We start from the raw sequence: 19,546 nt of genomic DNA, 5'->3' as shown, positions 1-19,546 counted from the left end.
ACCCCAGGAACAGAATGGCTGATAAAATAGGCACCATTACTCCTCTCTGGCTTCTCTTTACCCCACCACTCCACCCAGAAAAGAGTAAACAATCACATGAGTACACTTCTAATATAAATTACTTTAATTACTGTTATTAATATGAATTAAAACTAAGGAGTTTGGACTCAGGAAAGGAACAGAATGGCAAGGGTTGAGCATGCAGGGGTCGATTATGCAGGCCTTGTTAAATTCGTAAATATCATATTACAGTTCTGGATTTTAATATGTTCAAGGAGAAAGTTTTATGTTTTTAATTACAGGTGCTTCTGCTAAGCATGATATGCAAGTTTTTTAAAAGCATTGCATTCTGCAAAATTCATATTAAAATAACAGGGCTCATAGAGAAAAAAAAATACGTACAGATCCCCAAAACTTGTGCAATCACCACCGGCAATCACCATCCCAATGAAAATATCAGCAAAAATAAACTATTGCTAAATAAATACCTAGTAAATATAAAATTCTATTCTTACAAAAATAAGGTAATTTGATAACATAGATACAAGTAAGGTTCAGCCTACTCTGAGAAAGGCACAAAAGTCTGGAAGAAGCACAGCACAGTATGATAGAATTTGTGTCCGACAAGAGCCAAAGTAAGAACAGAATGTGGGCCTGAGGGAAACGGGCATCATATTCTACACTGCACTCCTCTGTGGCTCCAGTTAACTTCAGCTTTATTACCATAGTTTGCATTTAGCTGCTGTTGTTTCGTGGTACAAACTGTTTATGTGTTGGTGAATTGGCTTATGAAACAACACACAGTAGTCACCCCTTATCCTGCATCATTTTTCATGGTTTCAGTAACCAGTGATAAACTGCAGTCCAAAAATATTATATAGAAACCTACAGAAATAAACAATTTATAAGGTTTAAACTGTGCACCATTTAGAGCAGCATGATAAAATTTTTCAGCATGTACTTCTGTCCCACCTGCGATGTGTATTGTCTTTTTGTGCAGTGGATTCACGTGGTAGACACTCCCTGCCCATGAGCCACTTATCCTTCTTGGTTAGCAGATTGACTGTCACAGCATTGAGTGCTTATGTTCAAGAAAGCCTTAGGTTAGTTAATAATGGCCCCAAAGTACAAGAATAGTGATGCTGGCAACTTGGATGTACCAAAGAGGAACCATAAAGTGTGCTCTTTATGTGAAAAGGTGAAAGTTCTCTACTTAACAAGGAAAGAAAATAAATCATATGCTGAGGTTGCTATGGTAAGAATAAACCTCTCCATGAAATTGTGAAGAATGAAAAAGAAATCCCTTCTAGCTTTGCTGTCCCACCTCCCAAAACTCCAAAAGTTACAGCCCCATGATACCTGCTTAGTTAAAATGGAAAAACTATAAAATTTGTGGGTGGAAGACATAAACAGAAACGTGTTCTGATTGATGGATAACAGCTTCAGTACTCTCCTTGGTTTCAGGCATCTCCTGGGCATTTTGGAATATATCCTTCACAAATAAGCAGGGACTATTGCACTTTGCATGTTACATTCACATTTCTCTCTACTTACCAATCACTTATTCACTAATTTCCCCATACTATTGACACATATTCTAGCACAATCGACAGATGGAAAATGATGTGAGTGGATGAAAACTTCTAAAAGATTACTCTGATAGGGAGTCACAACTCAGATTTTAGACACCTTTGACTTCTAAGTGAAAAGGAGAATTTGGACCAGACTGGAGACAATGATGATGAATGTAGTCATATGTCCAACCTCAAAAATCTCTAATATACAATAAAAGGACACTTGTCTTGAGAGATGACCTTAGAGGTCAGTGTTTTCTAAAGTCTGAGTGTTAATACCTCATATCCCCAAAATAGTGAAAGAGAAGGTTTAATAGAACAGGAAGGCAGAAATGCAACCTAATGGCATATTCTAGAATAGATTTGGGAAGTCAGAGTTTCTGTCACCACTTTTCTCCTTATATTTATCTCCCAATCTGAACGGACATGCTTAGAATAGGATTGGTATGAGTATGGGATGAAACATGGAAGAAAGAAAAAAATTCAAGAAATTAAAACACCTTAGAGGTTAATCCTAGCAATTTGAACTTAAAAACAAATGAGAAAACATACATTACCCTGCTTACACGTTATTGAAATAGATGCAAAATGTTCTCTTACTTTCTAATGTATTTTTACCACAAATATGATGTAGTTCATGTTAGATATTTTACTTTGGATGTTAAGAATAAAATGCTTAAATAGAAATCACACTTTGTGATTCAGACTGTATTTTCTAAATCAGTGCTGTCCAATGGAAAATAATTCAAAATGTAAATGTGAGTTGCATATCAAATTTTAATTTGCCCATAAACACATTAAAAAATTGGAAAGAGGCTAGGCAAGGTGGCTCACACCTGTAATCCCGGCATTTTGGGAGGCTAAGGCAGTCGGATCCTGAGGTCAGGAGATAGAGATCATAGTGGCCAACATGGTGAAACACTGTCTCTACTTTTAAAAATACAAAAAATTAGCCGGGTCTGGTGGCACACACCTATAGTCCCAGCTACTCGGGAGACTGAGGCAGAAGAATCGCTTGAACCCGGGAGGCGGAAGTTACAGTGAACCGAGATTACACCACTGAACTCCAGCCTGGGAGACAGAGCAAGACTCCATCTTAAAAAAATAAATAAAATAAATAAGCAAAATTAATTTTAATAATGTGTATTTTTATTACATTACACATAAGTGAATACACATTGATCTGAATTGCAGCTGACTAGTTGACAAAAACGCCATGTTTTATAGACACTTAATTAAACATGCATTGATTTTGATTTTAGTTCTCTTTTTTTGGAAGCATTATATATATTTTCTGGCTGCCAACATTTTTGGCCCTTAGAAACCTTACAGGCTTGAAGCACTGTGACCCTAGTGCCAAATGCATAAAATCACCCTGGTGCTAGAGCCACATTTCATCATGCCTGCTTAGGAAATACAGGAATGCTTTTATTCCTTTAGACCTCAGTGCAATTATCACCTACCACAGGCTTTGGCTAACTTACCCTCAGGATATTCTTGTTTGCTTTTTTTTCCCCCCCATCAGCATAATTTGCCCTCAGTTATTTATTTGTTTATTTTCTGTTTGTGATTTTAGAGAGGCAAAGATTGTGTCTGTTTTTTTATCTACCACATAATTAAAGACAGTGTATTATAGATACTCAATGAATATTAGATAAGTGAATTTAAAAACGTTTGTTATAAGAGAAAGCTCAAAAGTCATTTTACCTAAATGCAGAGTAAAAGTCTTGCTTCTGGTAGGGATCCAGCTTTTCTCTGAGCTACACAACATCTATAAAGTAATACTCACGTTGTCAAGGTTTCTGGTATATCCAGGCTAGAGAAACATTTTTTAAGAAAATTTAAATTTATAAAGACTTATAACATTGTATCCATCATTTACATTTTAGTAAGATCATTCAATTTTACATTTAATAATTTATCTTGTTCTTTAGATCGTCTGTATCTTTCTATTCTCTAACTTCAGGGGCTTTTTGCTTTTTAAAAATTGTGTTTTCTTTATTCTCTACATTGTGGTTCTTAATTTTGTCATTTTATTGATACCCTAGGGGATATGTGGCAATGTCTGGAGATACTTTTTTCTTGTCACAAACCAGATATGGGAAGGGGTGCTACTGTCATCTATTAAATAGAAGAAAAAAGTGCTACTAGAAATCTTAAAATGCACAAAATAGCTTCCCAGCAATAATGAATTATCAACCCTAAGATGTCAATAATGCTGAAGTTGCAAGATCCTACTCTAACTTAATAGCTCACTTTAAAATAGTGATCTGTATTTTTCTCCTTAAAATGTTTTGCCAATTTTTTGAAAATATAATTTCTGTTTATAATGCACCTTTTGCTTCCTTGTACCTAATATTTTCTCAAGTTTGTAAAAAACTCAGACAATTTATCCAAGTTAAAATGGTGAATAGCGGTGACCATTTACTAATATAATTCTTTTATAGTCTTTCTTCTCTGTTTCCTTAAATGTTGGCAGATATAGTGAGAGTTGTGATGAATATCATCATGCAATATTATTAATGTAATGTATCTTTGTTAATCTATTTCATAGGTCCCTTTAGATGGAATATAATACAGCAGAAGCCTTTTCATCAAAAGGATTAATGCCTGCATTATCATTTCTGCAATAAAGCAAGAAGCTAAGTGGTGGAGGCCACAGACACCTCAAACCTGGATTCCACAATTCTACGTTAAGTTTTGGAGTTTTTATTACTCTGCTGTAGGAAAGCCTTTGCCAATGCTTACAAGGAACTGTTTATCCCTGCTTCTCTGGGTTCTGTTTGATGGAGGTCTCCTAACACCCCTACAACCGCAGCCACAGCAGACCTTAGCCACAGAGCCAAGAGAAAATGTTATCCATCTGCCAGGACAACGGTCACATTTCCAACGTGTTAAACGTGGCTGGGTATGGAATCAATTTTTTGTGCTGGAAGAATACATGGGCTCCGAGCCTCAGTATGTGGGAAAGGTAATGGCGTGTTTCTTTTGACAACCACTTGATAGGAAGGGGGAATATGCATTGTGTATTTTGTATGGATGTTTTGCACAGGAATTGAACAAACCAGTGACTAGAACACTGGAATTGAAATCCGAGAGACCTGGTTTATCTTCCTGACTCAATGGCCCGGGTAAGCTTCAGAATATCATTTAAACCTTCTTTGCTTTAATTATTCCTCATTATTTTAATGAAAATAATATATGTTTGGTTCAGTTTTTGACATTCTTTGCTGAAGACATGAAGTTAAAATATGAAAATGTTATTAAGCATAATTGTAACTGTAGTTAGAACTATAGTATCAGTATAGTTTATCATTTTTATTGCTCACAGCCAAATTGGAGATGTTTAGCAATAGGAGACACAGAAGAATCACCAGGCATAAATAATCTAAACTGAACTTGGTGTTCTTTAATGGCAAGGATGTATTTCTTCTTCTTTCCCATTAAAATGTGATGTGCCATTTGGATTGTGGTTCTGAAGTATTCGATTTGGCTTGCTAAAGCTTTATAAATAATTTTTATAGGTTCAGCAGATATTTATAAATGTATTTATGGCTGAAGTAATAATTTTTGGAAGCCAAATATGTACACATCAACAGAGCATACAATTTAAAAATCTTATTGCAACTTTATGGAAATTTATTTTTTTTCACAAAATACTTGGTGGCAACTGTCTGTTTGACAGTTATGTTCTACTACTTATTTTTTTTCATAAAAATTTTTTCACCCATGTCTAGAACAGTGTGACTTGTCCATCACACACAAAAAATTTTCCCCCAGAAATACGTATTATATTTTATTTTGATTTTGTGAATTCTCTTCAAATTTTGTGAAAGATATTGCCATGGGTTTTAATTAAAAAAAAAATAGATGCCTGAGGAGAGTTTAAAATAAATCCAAAGTCACAAATGGAAAACCATAATAGGAAGAGTGTTTGGAAATGGATATGGAAGATCATAACTCTTGAGCAGCAAATCCTTTGAGCCTTCTGAAAACATAAGCTAAAGATATACATAACAGGTTCTATCGTTCCAATATTAGGTCAAAGGAAGAATAGTCATTTAAGATCTGAATTATTTCTACCACATTTAAAATAAATTGCCTTGTGGAAATGTATTTAAAGGATGTTAAACGATATAGTGGAAAAGATCTTTAAATAGAATCTTTGTTGAAAGGGACATATAACCAGAGTTTCCTCTAAGGCATATGTGGCCCCGGGCAAATGATTTTTGCAGGGCACCTATCTATGTTTAAAAATTGAGTAACCCCAAATCAAATCAGTCCATAAGTATCATTCTAGTAGTCCAATCTCAATGATCTTACAAATACACACAGACACACACACACAGACACATACACACACACACACACACACACAAACACTGCCATTAAGCAAGAACTGTGAACTATCTCCTTTACAGGCTGCCCACCAGGAGTCAGGGGCTGTTCAGTTGGCACTGGGACAACCCCACGGTGCAATCCTTAAAGATCCACAGGGCACTTATGAACCTGTAGGTTGAATAGAATGTCAAAGTGAGCCCCAAATGATAAATGGACACTGAGACCCAAACAGTTCCAGCCTAGACCAGAATGCCCTTCTCTGATCATATTGCTGTCCACTGATAGCCCTAGTCACACAAAAAGTCTTGGAAAATTTTGAGGAAGTCACTCCAAACTATGGAATTCCCCAGAAGTTACTGCATAAATCTTCTCCTTGCATAATTCCTCAAATATGACCGTGGAATATAACAATCACTAACATTTCTATATTGTAAGATAATTTCATGTGGTCCTCCTACCCTTTTTTCTTTTTATTTAATTTAATGTAAGAATGGAAGTTTGAAATCCAAGACAAAGGGAAGGGTAACATAGTCTAAAACTCTGCAAGATAGGTGTCAGTTATCTCAGCTCTGTTTATGACAGAAGCTAGGCATCATATTGAGATTCCTGACAAATTCTCTGTTTTTGATTAGAGAAGATCCATAGACCTCAATTTCCAGAATTGGAGGTAATAAAGTTGAAATTAGGTTAAAAAAAATAAAACTGACTTTTATTTGAACCTAGAGAGTGGTAGTATTTCATCTCCTCAAACAGTTCATGGGATTGTATATGCAAGTTTTTGCTTGATACGCGGAAATTCCACTTTTATAATTGCTATAACAGTGTAGAATTCATCCAGTTTATTTAAAAGAGGAACTAGTATTTATAAATATAATTAAAAAGGAGTATGTCTAACATCTAACCTATCATTACATTTAAACAGCATCATTTCCACTGGTACACGGCTCCACATTGGTAATGGGCAATGAACACCCATGTTTCTCAAGCAGTATATATTTCTAATGCAGATGAAAGAGCAGATGCCAAGATTTCTTTTCCACCAGGAAACTAATTAAATTTTAATTAACTGTCTTGATGCTTCTAGATTTGAGAATAGAAATACAATAACATGGAGACCAATTTTATCCATTATATATGTATGTATAAACATATGAATATATTTATATTCCACTCATTCCAGAAAGACTTTGAGATTACTCATAGAAAAGGAAAGTATTATGAATAATATGGAACTCAGAGCTAAGAAAAAGGGCTAATGCAAAAATGCCTAGGAAAATTGTCAGTTGTCTACAGTTCACCGTTGTGTCGACAACTTGGGGGTTAGGAGAACTGACTTCTCCCTAGCACAGTTGAAAATCCAAGTGTAACTTTTGACTCCCCCAAAACTTAACTACTCATAGCCTGCAGTTGACCTGAAGCTTTACTGATAGCCTAGTCAATTAAAACATAATTATATGCTAGAATACATATAACATAAACATATTATGTTTATATATGTATATATGTATTATAGACTATATTCTTACAATAAAGTAATCTAGAGAAAAGAAAATGTCATTAAGAAAATCACAAGGAAGTCAAATACATTTACTATTCATTAAATGGAAGTGGGTCATCATAAAGGTTTTTTTTTTTTATCCTCATCATCTTCACATTGCATAGGCCGAGGAGGAGGAAGAAGTGAAGAAGTTGTTCTCACTGTCTCAGAGGTGACAAAAGTGGAAGAAAATCCACATAAAGTAAACCTATACAGTTCAAACTTACCTTGTTCTAAGATCAACTGTACTATCTTTGGCCTCAAATATGACTTTCTGGTTCTTGGTAGAAAGAGCATATATGAAAATCATTAATTCGTATAGTTCCCATTGTCAACTCCACATTTTTAGGGACCAATTGATTTTCTTACATTCAAATCTAAAATAATGTATTCATGTAGAAATTTGTAGAGGCAACTGAGAGACTTAGGTGACATGATCTTCAACAACCATTTTATTTAAAGAATCAGATGTTCATGTTGATATCCTTGCAAGAAAGCACAAACTGTGCTATTACTTGTAACAAATGTTACTTTACTTTCTTTCTTTCTTTTTTTCTTTCTTTTTTTTTTTTTTTTTTTTTTTTGAGACGGAGTCTTGCTCTGTCGCCCAGGCTGGAGTGCAGTGGCCGGATCTCAGCTCACTGCAAGCTCCGCCTCCCGGGTTCACGCCATTCTCTGGCCTCAGCCTTCCGAGTAGCTGGGACTACAGGCGCCCGCTACCGCGCCCGGCTAGGTTTTTGTATTTTTAGTAGAGACGGGGTTTCACCATGTTAGCCAGGATAGTCTCGATCTCCTGACCTTGTGATCCAACCGCCTCGGCCTCCCAAAGTGCTGGGATTACAGGCTTGAGCCACCGCGCCCGGCCGTTACTTTACTTTCTATACAAATAAATCACAGGGTATACAGAGGTAAAGCTTTCCTCAAATACACATTGTGAATTTAATACATTACCTAGATAAGTATAAGTTTTCATACTGTACAGTAAGAAAGAAATTAACTTTATCTGCAAAAATTTGTACTTCATATGTTACCAGTTGTTCAAACTAACCACAAGCAAAACATTTGCATTATTACAGACATACATATATATACATGTGCACAAGTGTGCATACACACACCAACATGATTTATGCTTATACCAACATGGATAATTGCAAGCCTATATCTGTGTGGTACTAAGTTTTTTCATAGCCTCCAAGTTATGTATCCAGGAAATGCTGCCTATTTTATCCCCGAAGAATTAATTTAAGAAACTGAGTTGTCATTTCAGATGAATCCCAGTTAGCAGCAATTCTTAAATCTAAACTGTTTAAAAGGGCAAAAAATAAAAACGTAAAACATATATAAACCCTAGTTTCAGAGACATCCATTTATTTAACCTACCTTTGATGAACAATGCATTACAACATGAGACGGTATTAAGCCTGCAGGAATAAATGTTACTGTGAAGGTCTCTAGATTACAATTACAAAAGTTAAACTTTATGGAGTGCTTCCTTTGGGCACCATTTTAATTGCTTTACAGACATATACTTACATACCTGCAAAACAGCACTATGACTGATCTTCTTATTAGTGCTATTTTACATATCAGAAAACTGAGGCACCGAAAAGTTAAATGACTTCCCCATATCTCAACACCCAGTGGGTGCTTAAGCTAACATATCAACCAGGTGGTCTAGCTCCATTGCACCAGAAAATATCATGGTTTATTATCCTTCCAGGCTCCTAAGTGCTAACGATCATTTCAATACTGTATTAAAAGCGTTATAATAGCAACACTATTAGGAAATGTCTATGACTCCATCCAGAAGATGGAGGAATTCTAGAAACTCATCACAAGTGAGGAAGCACCTGAGATGAGTCTTGAAGGATGAGTTGATTTTTCTAGAAGTGGTAGTATGGGGAACAGTTTTCGTAAGCCCTGAGGCTTGAAACTTCAAGGTGAGCCTAGGTAGCCGTATTTCAGTATAGTCAGATAGTCAGAGTGTAAAACCAATTACTTAGAGTGAATAAATACAGGAAGTGTGGAAAGGTTCAATTCTCATACCCAGATGAGTAGTATTCATTCTGAAAAGTGCAAAGACCCATAAAGTGCCTTGTTTGGGGATTAACACTAATGGAATTGCAATTCTGGAATGACCCATCAGACAGCCAGTTAAAAGATGCGTCGAAGACAGGAGAAAAGGTATAGAGATAGGGAGAGCATCTGCAGGAGAAAGTTACAACGGGCGTGAGGAGAAGTATAATGAAGGAAATGAGAAATTAGAGTTGAATATTTGAAAGGTGAAGAGATAATGAAAAACTTCAAGATTCATTGATCATGGCAATGTAAAGGATGAGACAAATTAGAGAAATATTGTGGAGGCAAAATCTGCAGAAATTAGTGGATAATTGCATACAGAGAATTAAAGAAAGGGAAGAATAAAAAATGACACAGATTTCTGACTTCTGTTTTATTGGTATCCCTTGTAGATTTGGGACTCAAGTAAGAAATAAAATAATTGGTGTTGGACATCCTATGCCCTTAGTTACTTAGAAGTACACAGGTGAAGTATATCATAGATATTTACATACATTAATCTAGTGTTCACAAAAAAGTAATTGGAATACAAATGGTAGTTAAAATCATGTGTGGTTAATATACTCTAGGGAAAATTACAGATAATGTAAGAGAACCCTGATTTTTTAAAAAAAATTTTATTATACTTTACGTTCTAGGGTACATGTGCATCATGTGTACATATGTATACATGTTTGTTACATATGTATACCTGTGCCATACTGGTGTGCTGCACCCGTTAACTTGTCATTTACATTAGGTACATCTCCTAATGCTATCCCTTCCCCCCTCCCCACCCCACGACAGGCCCCGATGTGTGATGTTCCCCGCCCTGTGTCCAAGTGATCTCATTGTTCAATTCCCACCTATGAGCGAGAACATGTGGTGTTTGGTTTTCTGTCCTTGGGATAGTTTGCTCAGAATGACGGAGAACCCTGATTTTTATTTGCAAAGCAGATTTTAAAAATTAGATAGATCTAATTAGTAGAGCCAAAAGGCAAGCATTAGATAGTGTCATGGAAGATAAACCAGGAAAAAGTTTTAAAAATAAAGAAGACAACAAATGTTGAACTCCACAGGCCAAATTAAATAATGACTTAAAAGGTTCCATTGGTTTTGGTAACTAGTGACCAAGAAGTGACTTTTGTCAAAATAGTTTTAATGGTTTTGTCTAAAGCATAAAGAAAGAAAACAGAGATGTATACAGCTCGTGGATGATATTTCAAAAGCATAGATGAAAGAGACTGAGGAATGCCCTGTTGATATTCTCAGTTTAATCCTACAGGTGTATTATTTAGTTAGGATTCTCCAGAGAAGCAGAACCAACAAGACATGTATATAAATAGAAAAAAGAAACATTATTTATTTATTTTTAGTTTTATGCAAACAATTTTATTACTTTTTAAAATTTAATTTAATTTTAAATGCCAGGATACATGTGCAGGACCTGCATGTTTGTTAACATAGGTTAATGTGTGCCATGGTGGTTTGCTGCACCTATCAACCCATCACCTATGTATTAAGGCCTGAATGCATTAACTATTTCTCATGATGCTCTCCCTCCCCCTGCACTCCTGACAGGCTGCAGTCTGTGTTGCTCCCCTCCCTGTGTCCATGTGTTCTCATTGTTCAGCTCCCTCTTATAAATGAGAACATACCGTGTTTGGTTTTCTGTTCCTGTGTTAGTTTGCTGAGGATAATGGCTTCCAACTCCTTCCATGTCCCTGCAAAGGACATGATCTTGTTTCTTTAGATGGTTGCCCAATGCAATTTGTAGATTCAATTCCATTCTCATCAAGATACCATTGACATTCTTCACAGAATTAGGAAAAAAAAAAAAAAAACATCGGTTCTGCAATTGTGTAGGTACAAGTTCAAAATCTGCAGTAGGGCCTCTAATGGGATGACCTGGGGAAGAGTGCCATTCTGAGCCTGAAGGCAGTCTGCTGGAAGAACTCCTTCTTGCTCAGGTGACATCAGTCTTTGTTTTGTTAAGGCCTTCAACTGATTAGATGTGTCCCACCCACATAATGGGGGCTAATCTATTTTACTCAAAGTTCACAAATTTAAATATTAACGTCACCCAAAGAACACAGAAACATCAATGATCATGTTTGATCAAATATCACACCATTATAAGTCCACTCTTTGTCAACTTAGCACCTGTCCACATCTCCTTAAACCATGTTTAATCTCCAAATAGAGATAATAACAAGGTCATACTTCTAACAGGATATAACTATCTCACATGCAACCAAAATTACACAAACCTTTTTCTCAGAAAAGAATGTAAAGTCCTTGGGTTTGCTCATCTTGATGTTCTGCAACTTGATGTAAAGTTAACAATACTTAAATACTGTGATATAAAGTCAATACATTTTGTGTTACATGATAAGGGGATAGGAGAGGGAAGAAAAAGGATATTAAATATATCATATTTATAATAAGACAAGGAAGAAGTACTTGTAATGATTATAGCCCTCATTTCCATAACTGGTCATGTATCATAGCTTGTATTTATAACTGCCTTTTTCCATTACCCATTTTGTATTACCTTTGCTATCAGCAGGCAACTCAGCTGCTGAATGGCTCTTTACCTTTGGGGGGTGACACAACCTTAATTTCTAAAGGGTATGGTCTAGACCATTGCTAGTTCTGCCTAGATTGGTTTGTTGTGGTTTTCCATTGACTTTAATCAGAGGGCAAGGTAATATCAGAGGTGCCCTAAGGAATATCCAATGTTGCATCCATTGTGGAGGGTCAATCCAATTTCCCATTGGTACTCAAGATCAATCACCCTGGACAGCACAGTAATTTCCCTCCTTGCTCTTGATTCAGGGGAATGAGGAACTCAAAGAGGCTGAGTGGCAGTCTCAACTTCCAGTTGAATGGAACTATTATTTTGTGTCCTGGTGGAAACATTCTTCCTTCTGGAACTAATACCTCTAGACTCGCAGAGCGTAAGTCCATAGGGTCAAGAAGCAAAATTTTTGCTAATATGTCACCAGGAGTAATAGTGGTATCACATTCATTTCTACCTCATAATTCCAGACCAGTCACTTCTGGCTTGAGATTGATTCTGGCTATGGAAGAAATAGTGCCATATATTGGATGCTGATTCAGAGCATTTATAGCCTCCTAGAGACCCTTGCCCCAGCCCTGCAAGGGATTGCCACCTCTCTAGCACTGTAACTGAGCCTTCACAAGGCTATTTCACCTTGCCTTCAAGCCAGCTGCTTTGGACTGGTGGGAAACATGGTAAAACCAGTGAATTCCATGAGCATGGGTTCATTACTGTACTTGATTTGCTGTGGAGTGTCACGATCAGAAGCAGTGCTGTGTGGAAGATCAGGATGGTAGATAAGGCATTCTATAGGTCCACAGATGGTAGTTTTGGCAGAAGCATTATATGCTGGGAAGGAAAATCTGCATCCAGAGTGTTTATTCCGGTAAGAACAAAATGCTGCTCCTTCCATGATGAAACTGGTGATGTATAATCAACCTGTCACCAGGTTGCTGGCTCATTTTCTTGGGGAATGGGGCCATACTGGGGATTTACTGTTGGTCTCTGCTGCTGAATGTTAGGCCTTCGGCAGTGGCTATAGCCAGGTCAGCTATGGTGAGTGGAAATCTGTGTGTTGTTGGTCTCATGCCACTGTGGCCCCTTTATTTATGAGCACATTGAGTGATGACAGGAGTAGCTGCTGGAAGAGACTGACAGGTATGCACAGAATGGATTATCATATCCATTTGATTATTAATATCTTCTTCTGCTGATGTTACCTTTTTGTAAACATTCCCATAGGACACAAATATCTTCACATTTTTTTGGCACATTCAGAGGGCTCCATCCCTTTACCTCTTCCCCAGAACTCTTTGTCATTAATGTTGCAGTCATGTCCCTTCCAAGTCCCTGGCCATTCAGCCAACTCCTTGGCCACAGCCCATGAACTGATATATAATCTCACATTTGCCCATTTCTAATTCTACGCAAAATAAAAAACCAGGTGCACTGCTCAAATTTCTGTCCACTGAGAGGATTTCCAGTCACCGCTGTCTTTCAGAGAGCGTCCCAGAGAGCCTATAACACTGCAGCTGTCGATTTCAGGTGGTGCTTGCTTATCATGAAGAACCATTCATAAATCAGGCCCAAGTCTTCTCTTTCTCTCTCAACTGATAGGGAGCACGTGATGAGGCCATAGGTACAGGCTTGGAAAGAGAAGAGAATGTGTCAGGAATGGAGGCATTTGGGTCTCTTCTTCATGTCAGTTACTTGTGCATCAAGGGCCTGCTGAGGCCTGATCTTATATATGCCACTTTCATTTGATGATGGGGTAGTGCTGTGCTCACCCAACTTTATGGTTGCTGGGTCAAGTAGCACATGGTTCATAATAAGCTGCTCAGATCACACAGGAAGTTGGTGTGTCATGATTTAAGTGTTCAGTTCTCACTAAGGCCCAGTAGCAGGTTGTCATTGTTTCTTTTTTCTTTTTCTTTTTATTTATTTATTTATTTATTTATTTATTTATTTATTTATTTTGAGACAGAGTCTCGCTCTGTCACCCAGGCTTGAGTGCAGTGGTGCGATCTCGGCTCACTGCAACCTCCGCCTCCCAGGTTCAAGCGATTCTCCTGCCTCAGCCTCCTGAGTAGCTGGGACTACAGGCACACACCACCACACTGGGCTAATTTTGTATTTTTAATAGAGTTGGGGTTTCTCTATGTTGGTCAGGCTGGTCTGGAACTCTTGACTGAGTGATCTGCCTGCCTCGGACTCCCAAAGTGCTGGGATTACAGGCCTAAGCCACCGCACCCGGTCGGTTGTCATGGTTTCTAAAAAGGAGAGTATCTTTTGAAGGATACTTCATATCCTATGAAGATATCCACAGAAGAGGCACGGCTTTGTCCCCAAATCCTAAGGGCCTGTGCTGTAATTCATCAAATGAGACCAACCAAAGATGCTATACAGCATCCCTATCTACTACTGACACTTCTACAACTGTCCCCCACTGGACCTGCTGGATCATATCGCCTAAATAGCAGAACAGTCTACATAGCAGCCTGCATCTATCTCAGAGCCTTATTTTTGTTCTGTTCCCCACTCAAAACTAGCAGCATTTCACATCACTCAGTAAATGGGCCAGAGTAATGTACCCAAATGCAAAGTATGTTACCTCCAAAATCCAAAAGGATCTACTAAATGCTGTGCCTCTTTTGTCAGGTTGTAGAAGGGACCACATGCAACAACTTGTGCTTCACCTTTTCAGGGATATCTCAACATGTTCCATACTACTAGGCTCCCACAAATTTCACCGAGGTAGACAGCAATACATTTTTGTCAGATTTATATCCCACACCCTGTGTAAATAAATGTTTTATCAAATACATATAGAGTAGTTGCTGCTTCTTGCTCAATAGATCCAAGCAGCATAATGTTTCCATGTAATGGACCTGTGTGATGTCTTGTAAAGGAAAATGTAATCAAGATCCCTGTGAAATGAATTATGACATAGGACTAAAGAGTTCATATACCCCTGAGGTAGAGCAATGAAGTTGTATTGCTGATCTTGCCAGCCAGAAGCAAACTGCTAATGGTGGTCTTTACCAACAGGAATGGAGAAAATTTATGTGCTATTATCAAAAGCTTCATACCAGGTACCAGGGGATGTGCCGATTCTCTCAAGCAGTGAAACCACATCTGGCAAAACAGCTGCAGTTGGAGTCACCATCTGGCTAAGCTTCTGATAATCCACTATCATGCCCAAGATCCATCTGTGTTAGTCACAGACTGAATAGGAGAGTAGAATAAGGATGAGTTGGGAATCAACACCCTGCATGTTTCATCTTTGGTAATGGCACTAATCTCAGCAGTTTCTCCAAGAATGTCATGTTGCTCGGCTTTATGATTGTTCTGTCTAGAGGGAGTTCTAGTGGCGTCCCCTTGGACTTTCCCTCAATTCCAATCCTCGCTTTCAGGTCAGGGAACAAGTATGGGGATTCCTCCAGCTGCTAAGTATACAAATATCCATTCTGAACTATGGAAGTAATCACAGAATGGGTTGGGGAGCCACTGGCTCCACTGAGATGGACCTGAGCTGAACTTCGTTGGTCCATTGACCTCCACAAGTCTTTATGCTAACTGGTAGGCTCAGTGACAATCTGGGTCTCAGAATTTATGCTCGTTCAGAGCTAATGTCCAGTAGTCCCTCAAAGGTCTGATTATTTCCTTTTCCCCAAAGTACAGTCACCCTGATACAAAGGGATAGGTCCCTTTGGGGATAGGGGTAAGGATGGGAAGGGGGTGAGGAATAAAAGGCTACAAATTGGGTTCAGTGTATAGTGCTTGGGTAATGAGAGCACCAAAATCTCACAAATCACCACTAAAGAACTTACTCATGTCACCAACTACCACCTGTTTCCCAAAACCCTATGAAAATAAAAAATTTTTTAAAGATTAATAGTATAAATTTTATAAATGTATTGGGATCCTTCCTCAAGAGATCTCAGCCTCACCTTCATTGAAGGGGTATTGGGTCTACAAACTGGTGCAAGTCTGGAAACTGATTGAAGGGCAATGACTCTGTTTTTATGATTCAGGTTAGACTTTGTGTACCTGACCTAGAACTTTTCTGTTCATACAGATCAAATAATAACTTAATAGGCTTCCGACCTATTTCATTTTTATGAACAGGATGACCCCCTAGCCAATGCTAGAAGTCTCCACAAGTTGTAGATTGCTCTTTTGACTGCAGTTTATTGGTAAACATGCCAGCCTTACCTTGGCCATTGATTGCTACTACAAGGCCCCTGTCATCCAGGATCCAGTGATTCCTATTGCATTTATGTTACATTACATTTACATTGCCAATTCAGTGGCAACAGTTCCCACTGTCAGTTCTGGCCTAGAGAGCTGAGTGATCACTGGGATGCTGGGGCTCCCCTCACAAACTGATTTCTCTCTGTGGTGGTGAAAGGTGTATCCTCTAGACCCTCCCAGTGTGGATAAATAGATATTAAATAAGAAACCCATGCTAGCATTACCAATCTCCCTAGGCCTTTGAGTTTTGTCTTCTATTGTTAGTGACATTTCACATTCATTTACTGTGGGCACACTTTGGCTCCATGTTTCAGATAAACAAACAAAACACTGAAGTTATTTCTCACTCCCTGTGCTGCAATATTAAATACAGAGTCTCTGCTTATTGAGCCCTATCAATAAATTCCACCAATCCAACTTCTGCCATTATTTCATACCCTATATATCGATTCCTACATGTACTCCCCAGATTTCTGTCTGAATAAATTAGAAAACTCAAGTAGTTCTTTTGGTATTTAATGCACCACCTCATGGGTCACACTTGCACCTCAACTTCAGGGCCATGCAAAGACTTGGGTCTAGTTACACAACTAGAATCAAAGAGAGTGGTGAGGTGGGTCCTGGGAAGGCTCAGAGTATTGCAAGGCAACAGCATCAGGTGAGGCCATTATAGTTTCCTTGGGCAATGCAGGGTTAATCTCCCAAGATGGAGTGAAGAAGACCTACCAGAAATTATGACCATAGTGTCTCCAGCTTCATCAAGGTCTTCCCACACATCCTCATTCCAACTTTCAACATGCCATTTCTTTACAATTCCTTTGCTCACTTTAACAGCAGACACATAGGCTAGGAATTCAATTTTTCTTGTATTTCAGTCACTCACAAGATGAAAGTCTAGGGTTTTTTTCCCCAAAAATCTCACCTCTGTGGCTACAAGACGTAAGGGTCTTTTTCAGGGCAGACAGAGAAACTGACAGGTGACTTATGTGGTACTTGAGCTGGGAATTCAAATCCCTGAGCTCATCATTTTCTTTCTTCACTTTGTTCAGTAATGTTAGAGGCAACCAGCCCATTTTATTCATTAAATGATTATTTATTATCATTAGTTTGACAAAAATGTTCAAAAATATATTATGAGCATGAGATGTAAGACTTTGGTTAGGAGAATCCAGTAGTGATACTCTGCATATCTCTGTTGCCCCTTCACACCACAGACTGTTGGTGCTGTCTTTACTACTGGAAAGAGAGTCAATAATGTATTTAAATCTGGTCATATTAAAGAGCCACTTCCAGAAACCCCAAACCAGTAAAGAAAACTTATTCTTAACATTCGATTCCTCTAGAACCATTGTTGCTACCAAATTTACATTAGTCAAAATACTCCAGAAAAAACAGAATATGTATGTATATATCCATATCTAAAGAGATATAGATACATAGTCCTCCCTCAGTATCCACAGGGAAATGGTTCTAGTATCCCCAGAGATACCACAATCCATGCATACTCAAGTCATGCAGTGGGCCCTGTGGAACTTGCAGGTACAAAATGTGTGTTTCATATACCATGAATAGTATATTTCTGATACACATTTTGTTGCAGATATAGCACTCACCAATACAGAAGGATGACTGTATTTATTGAAAATTTCCACATATAAGTGGACCCCTGAACTTCAAACTTGTGTTGTTCAATGGTCAACTGTGTGTGTGTGTGTGTGTGTGTGTGTGTGTGTGTGTGTGCATCTCCACAATTGCATGAGTCAGTTTCTGATATATGTGGGAGATTTTAAGAAACTGACTCATGTAATCGTGAAGAAGCAGGTCCGATCTGCAGTGTAAGCCAGTAGGCTGGAAACTCAGAGAGAGTTCCAAACCCAAAGGCAGTATGCTGGCAGAATACGTTTTTGCTTAGAAGATGTATGTCTGCTTTATTAGGGTCTCCAACTAATTGAATGAAGCCTATCTAACCTGTTTTACTTGAAGTCCACCAAGGTAAATGTTAATCTCATTTAAAAAAAAACACTTTCACTAAATCATCTAGATTAATATTTGAACAAATATCTAAGTACCCTGGACCAGCAAAATTGACACATAAAATTAACTCTCACAGGAATACTAAGCCCAGTAAGATGTAAAAGAGAAGGTAATCGGTTAGTCTATTAAAAGAAAGAAGTACTGGTTTACTATTAAGACTCAAGGGAAGTAACATTTTAAAAGATACTAAAGGGGTAGAACCCTTCAGCAATGTGTGATTTTTCTCACCAGCAAGAAACCCAAGGAAAGGATAAAGAGGAATGGATGATCAAATTGATTCATTATTGTGTGTTTATAGGGTCTGTGTGATGGAAGAGAGAAGGGTACTTACAAACGAAAAATCCAAGAGAAACCAGGATGAAACTACAAACATTAATGTCCAAAAGGACCTACCAATAAGAACGTATGCCTTTATAAATACATATATGAGGTCAAGGCAGTGGCAATAAAATTTCAAGTTTTTAAAATTATACGTATAATGTTGTTTTGTATAAGAAAAAAATAAGAAAGAAAAAAATAGAAGCAGCACGATAGTTACACTTACATTGCAGAAATCATTTGTGTATTTGGAATTTCTTCTCAATTCACACTTAATATTAGGATGACCATCTGGACCCAACAAAAATGCAAATTGTATCACCAAAATATACTAATATATTTAAAATATAGTTTTCATGGCTCAACATGTATTTATTTATTCAATTGTTCATTCCTTTATTTGGTTCTTGAGTTGTGTCGCTTTTTGAGAAACCCACAATGGAGTTTTCATTGTGCATTTTACTTTGAAACTGTGAGCTTTTAATATCAGAGTGATTCCTGTTCATTTGTGATTCAAGTCTCATAATACCAACTCAATCTTCATAGAAGTGTGTCTCAAGTTCTGTCTAATGTGTTACACTGCTGCCGTTCAGATATAATAGTCTCCTTCTGAGTTGATAGAAATGGGAACACTCAAATCTTATTTTAAAAATGCAAAGGAAAAGCAACCTTGATAATGCGTGATTATTTCAAGCCTCATGCAAACTCCTCTTGACTCCTGCATCACTTACATATCTGAGAACCTTTGCAGTGTATTCAAGTGTCCTAAATCAAAGCTTTGTTTCTGATCCATTCTGCTGCCAAACAGGTTGACCTTGCTGCTCAACAAATCATCTTTAGCTCCCTGCTTTTTCTGTGGCAAAA

General features: G+C 37.7%; 1 protein-coding gene across 7 annotated transcripts in view; it reads left to right on the top strand.

Moving 5' to 3' along the window:
* CDH12 (cadherin 12) overlaps positions 1-19,546 on the top strand; it is a 1,140,321-nt gene that overhangs the window by 792,922 nt on the left and 327,853 nt on the right. For all 7 annotated transcript variants that reach the window (XM_025388387.1, XM_025388389.1, XM_025388391.1 and 4 more), the window contains one exon: positions 4,129-4,545. In XM_025388387.1, coding sequence (XP_025244172.1) covers positions 4,315-4,545 — 231 coding nt within the window. In that variant the 5' untranslated portion in view covers positions 4,129-4,314. The remainder of the gene's footprint in view (positions 1-4,128; positions 4,546-19,546) is intronic.

Source organism: Theropithecus gelada, chromosome 6 (assembly GCF_003255815.1).
Source record: "Theropithecus gelada isolate Dixy chromosome 6, Tgel_1.0, whole genome shotgun sequence".
Classification (NCBI taxonomy): Eukaryota; Metazoa; Chordata; class Mammalia; order Primates; family Cercopithecidae; genus Theropithecus; species Theropithecus gelada.
The sequence above is the reverse complement of the archived record's forward strand: the minus strand, read 5'-3'. Positions and strand labels throughout refer to the sequence as shown.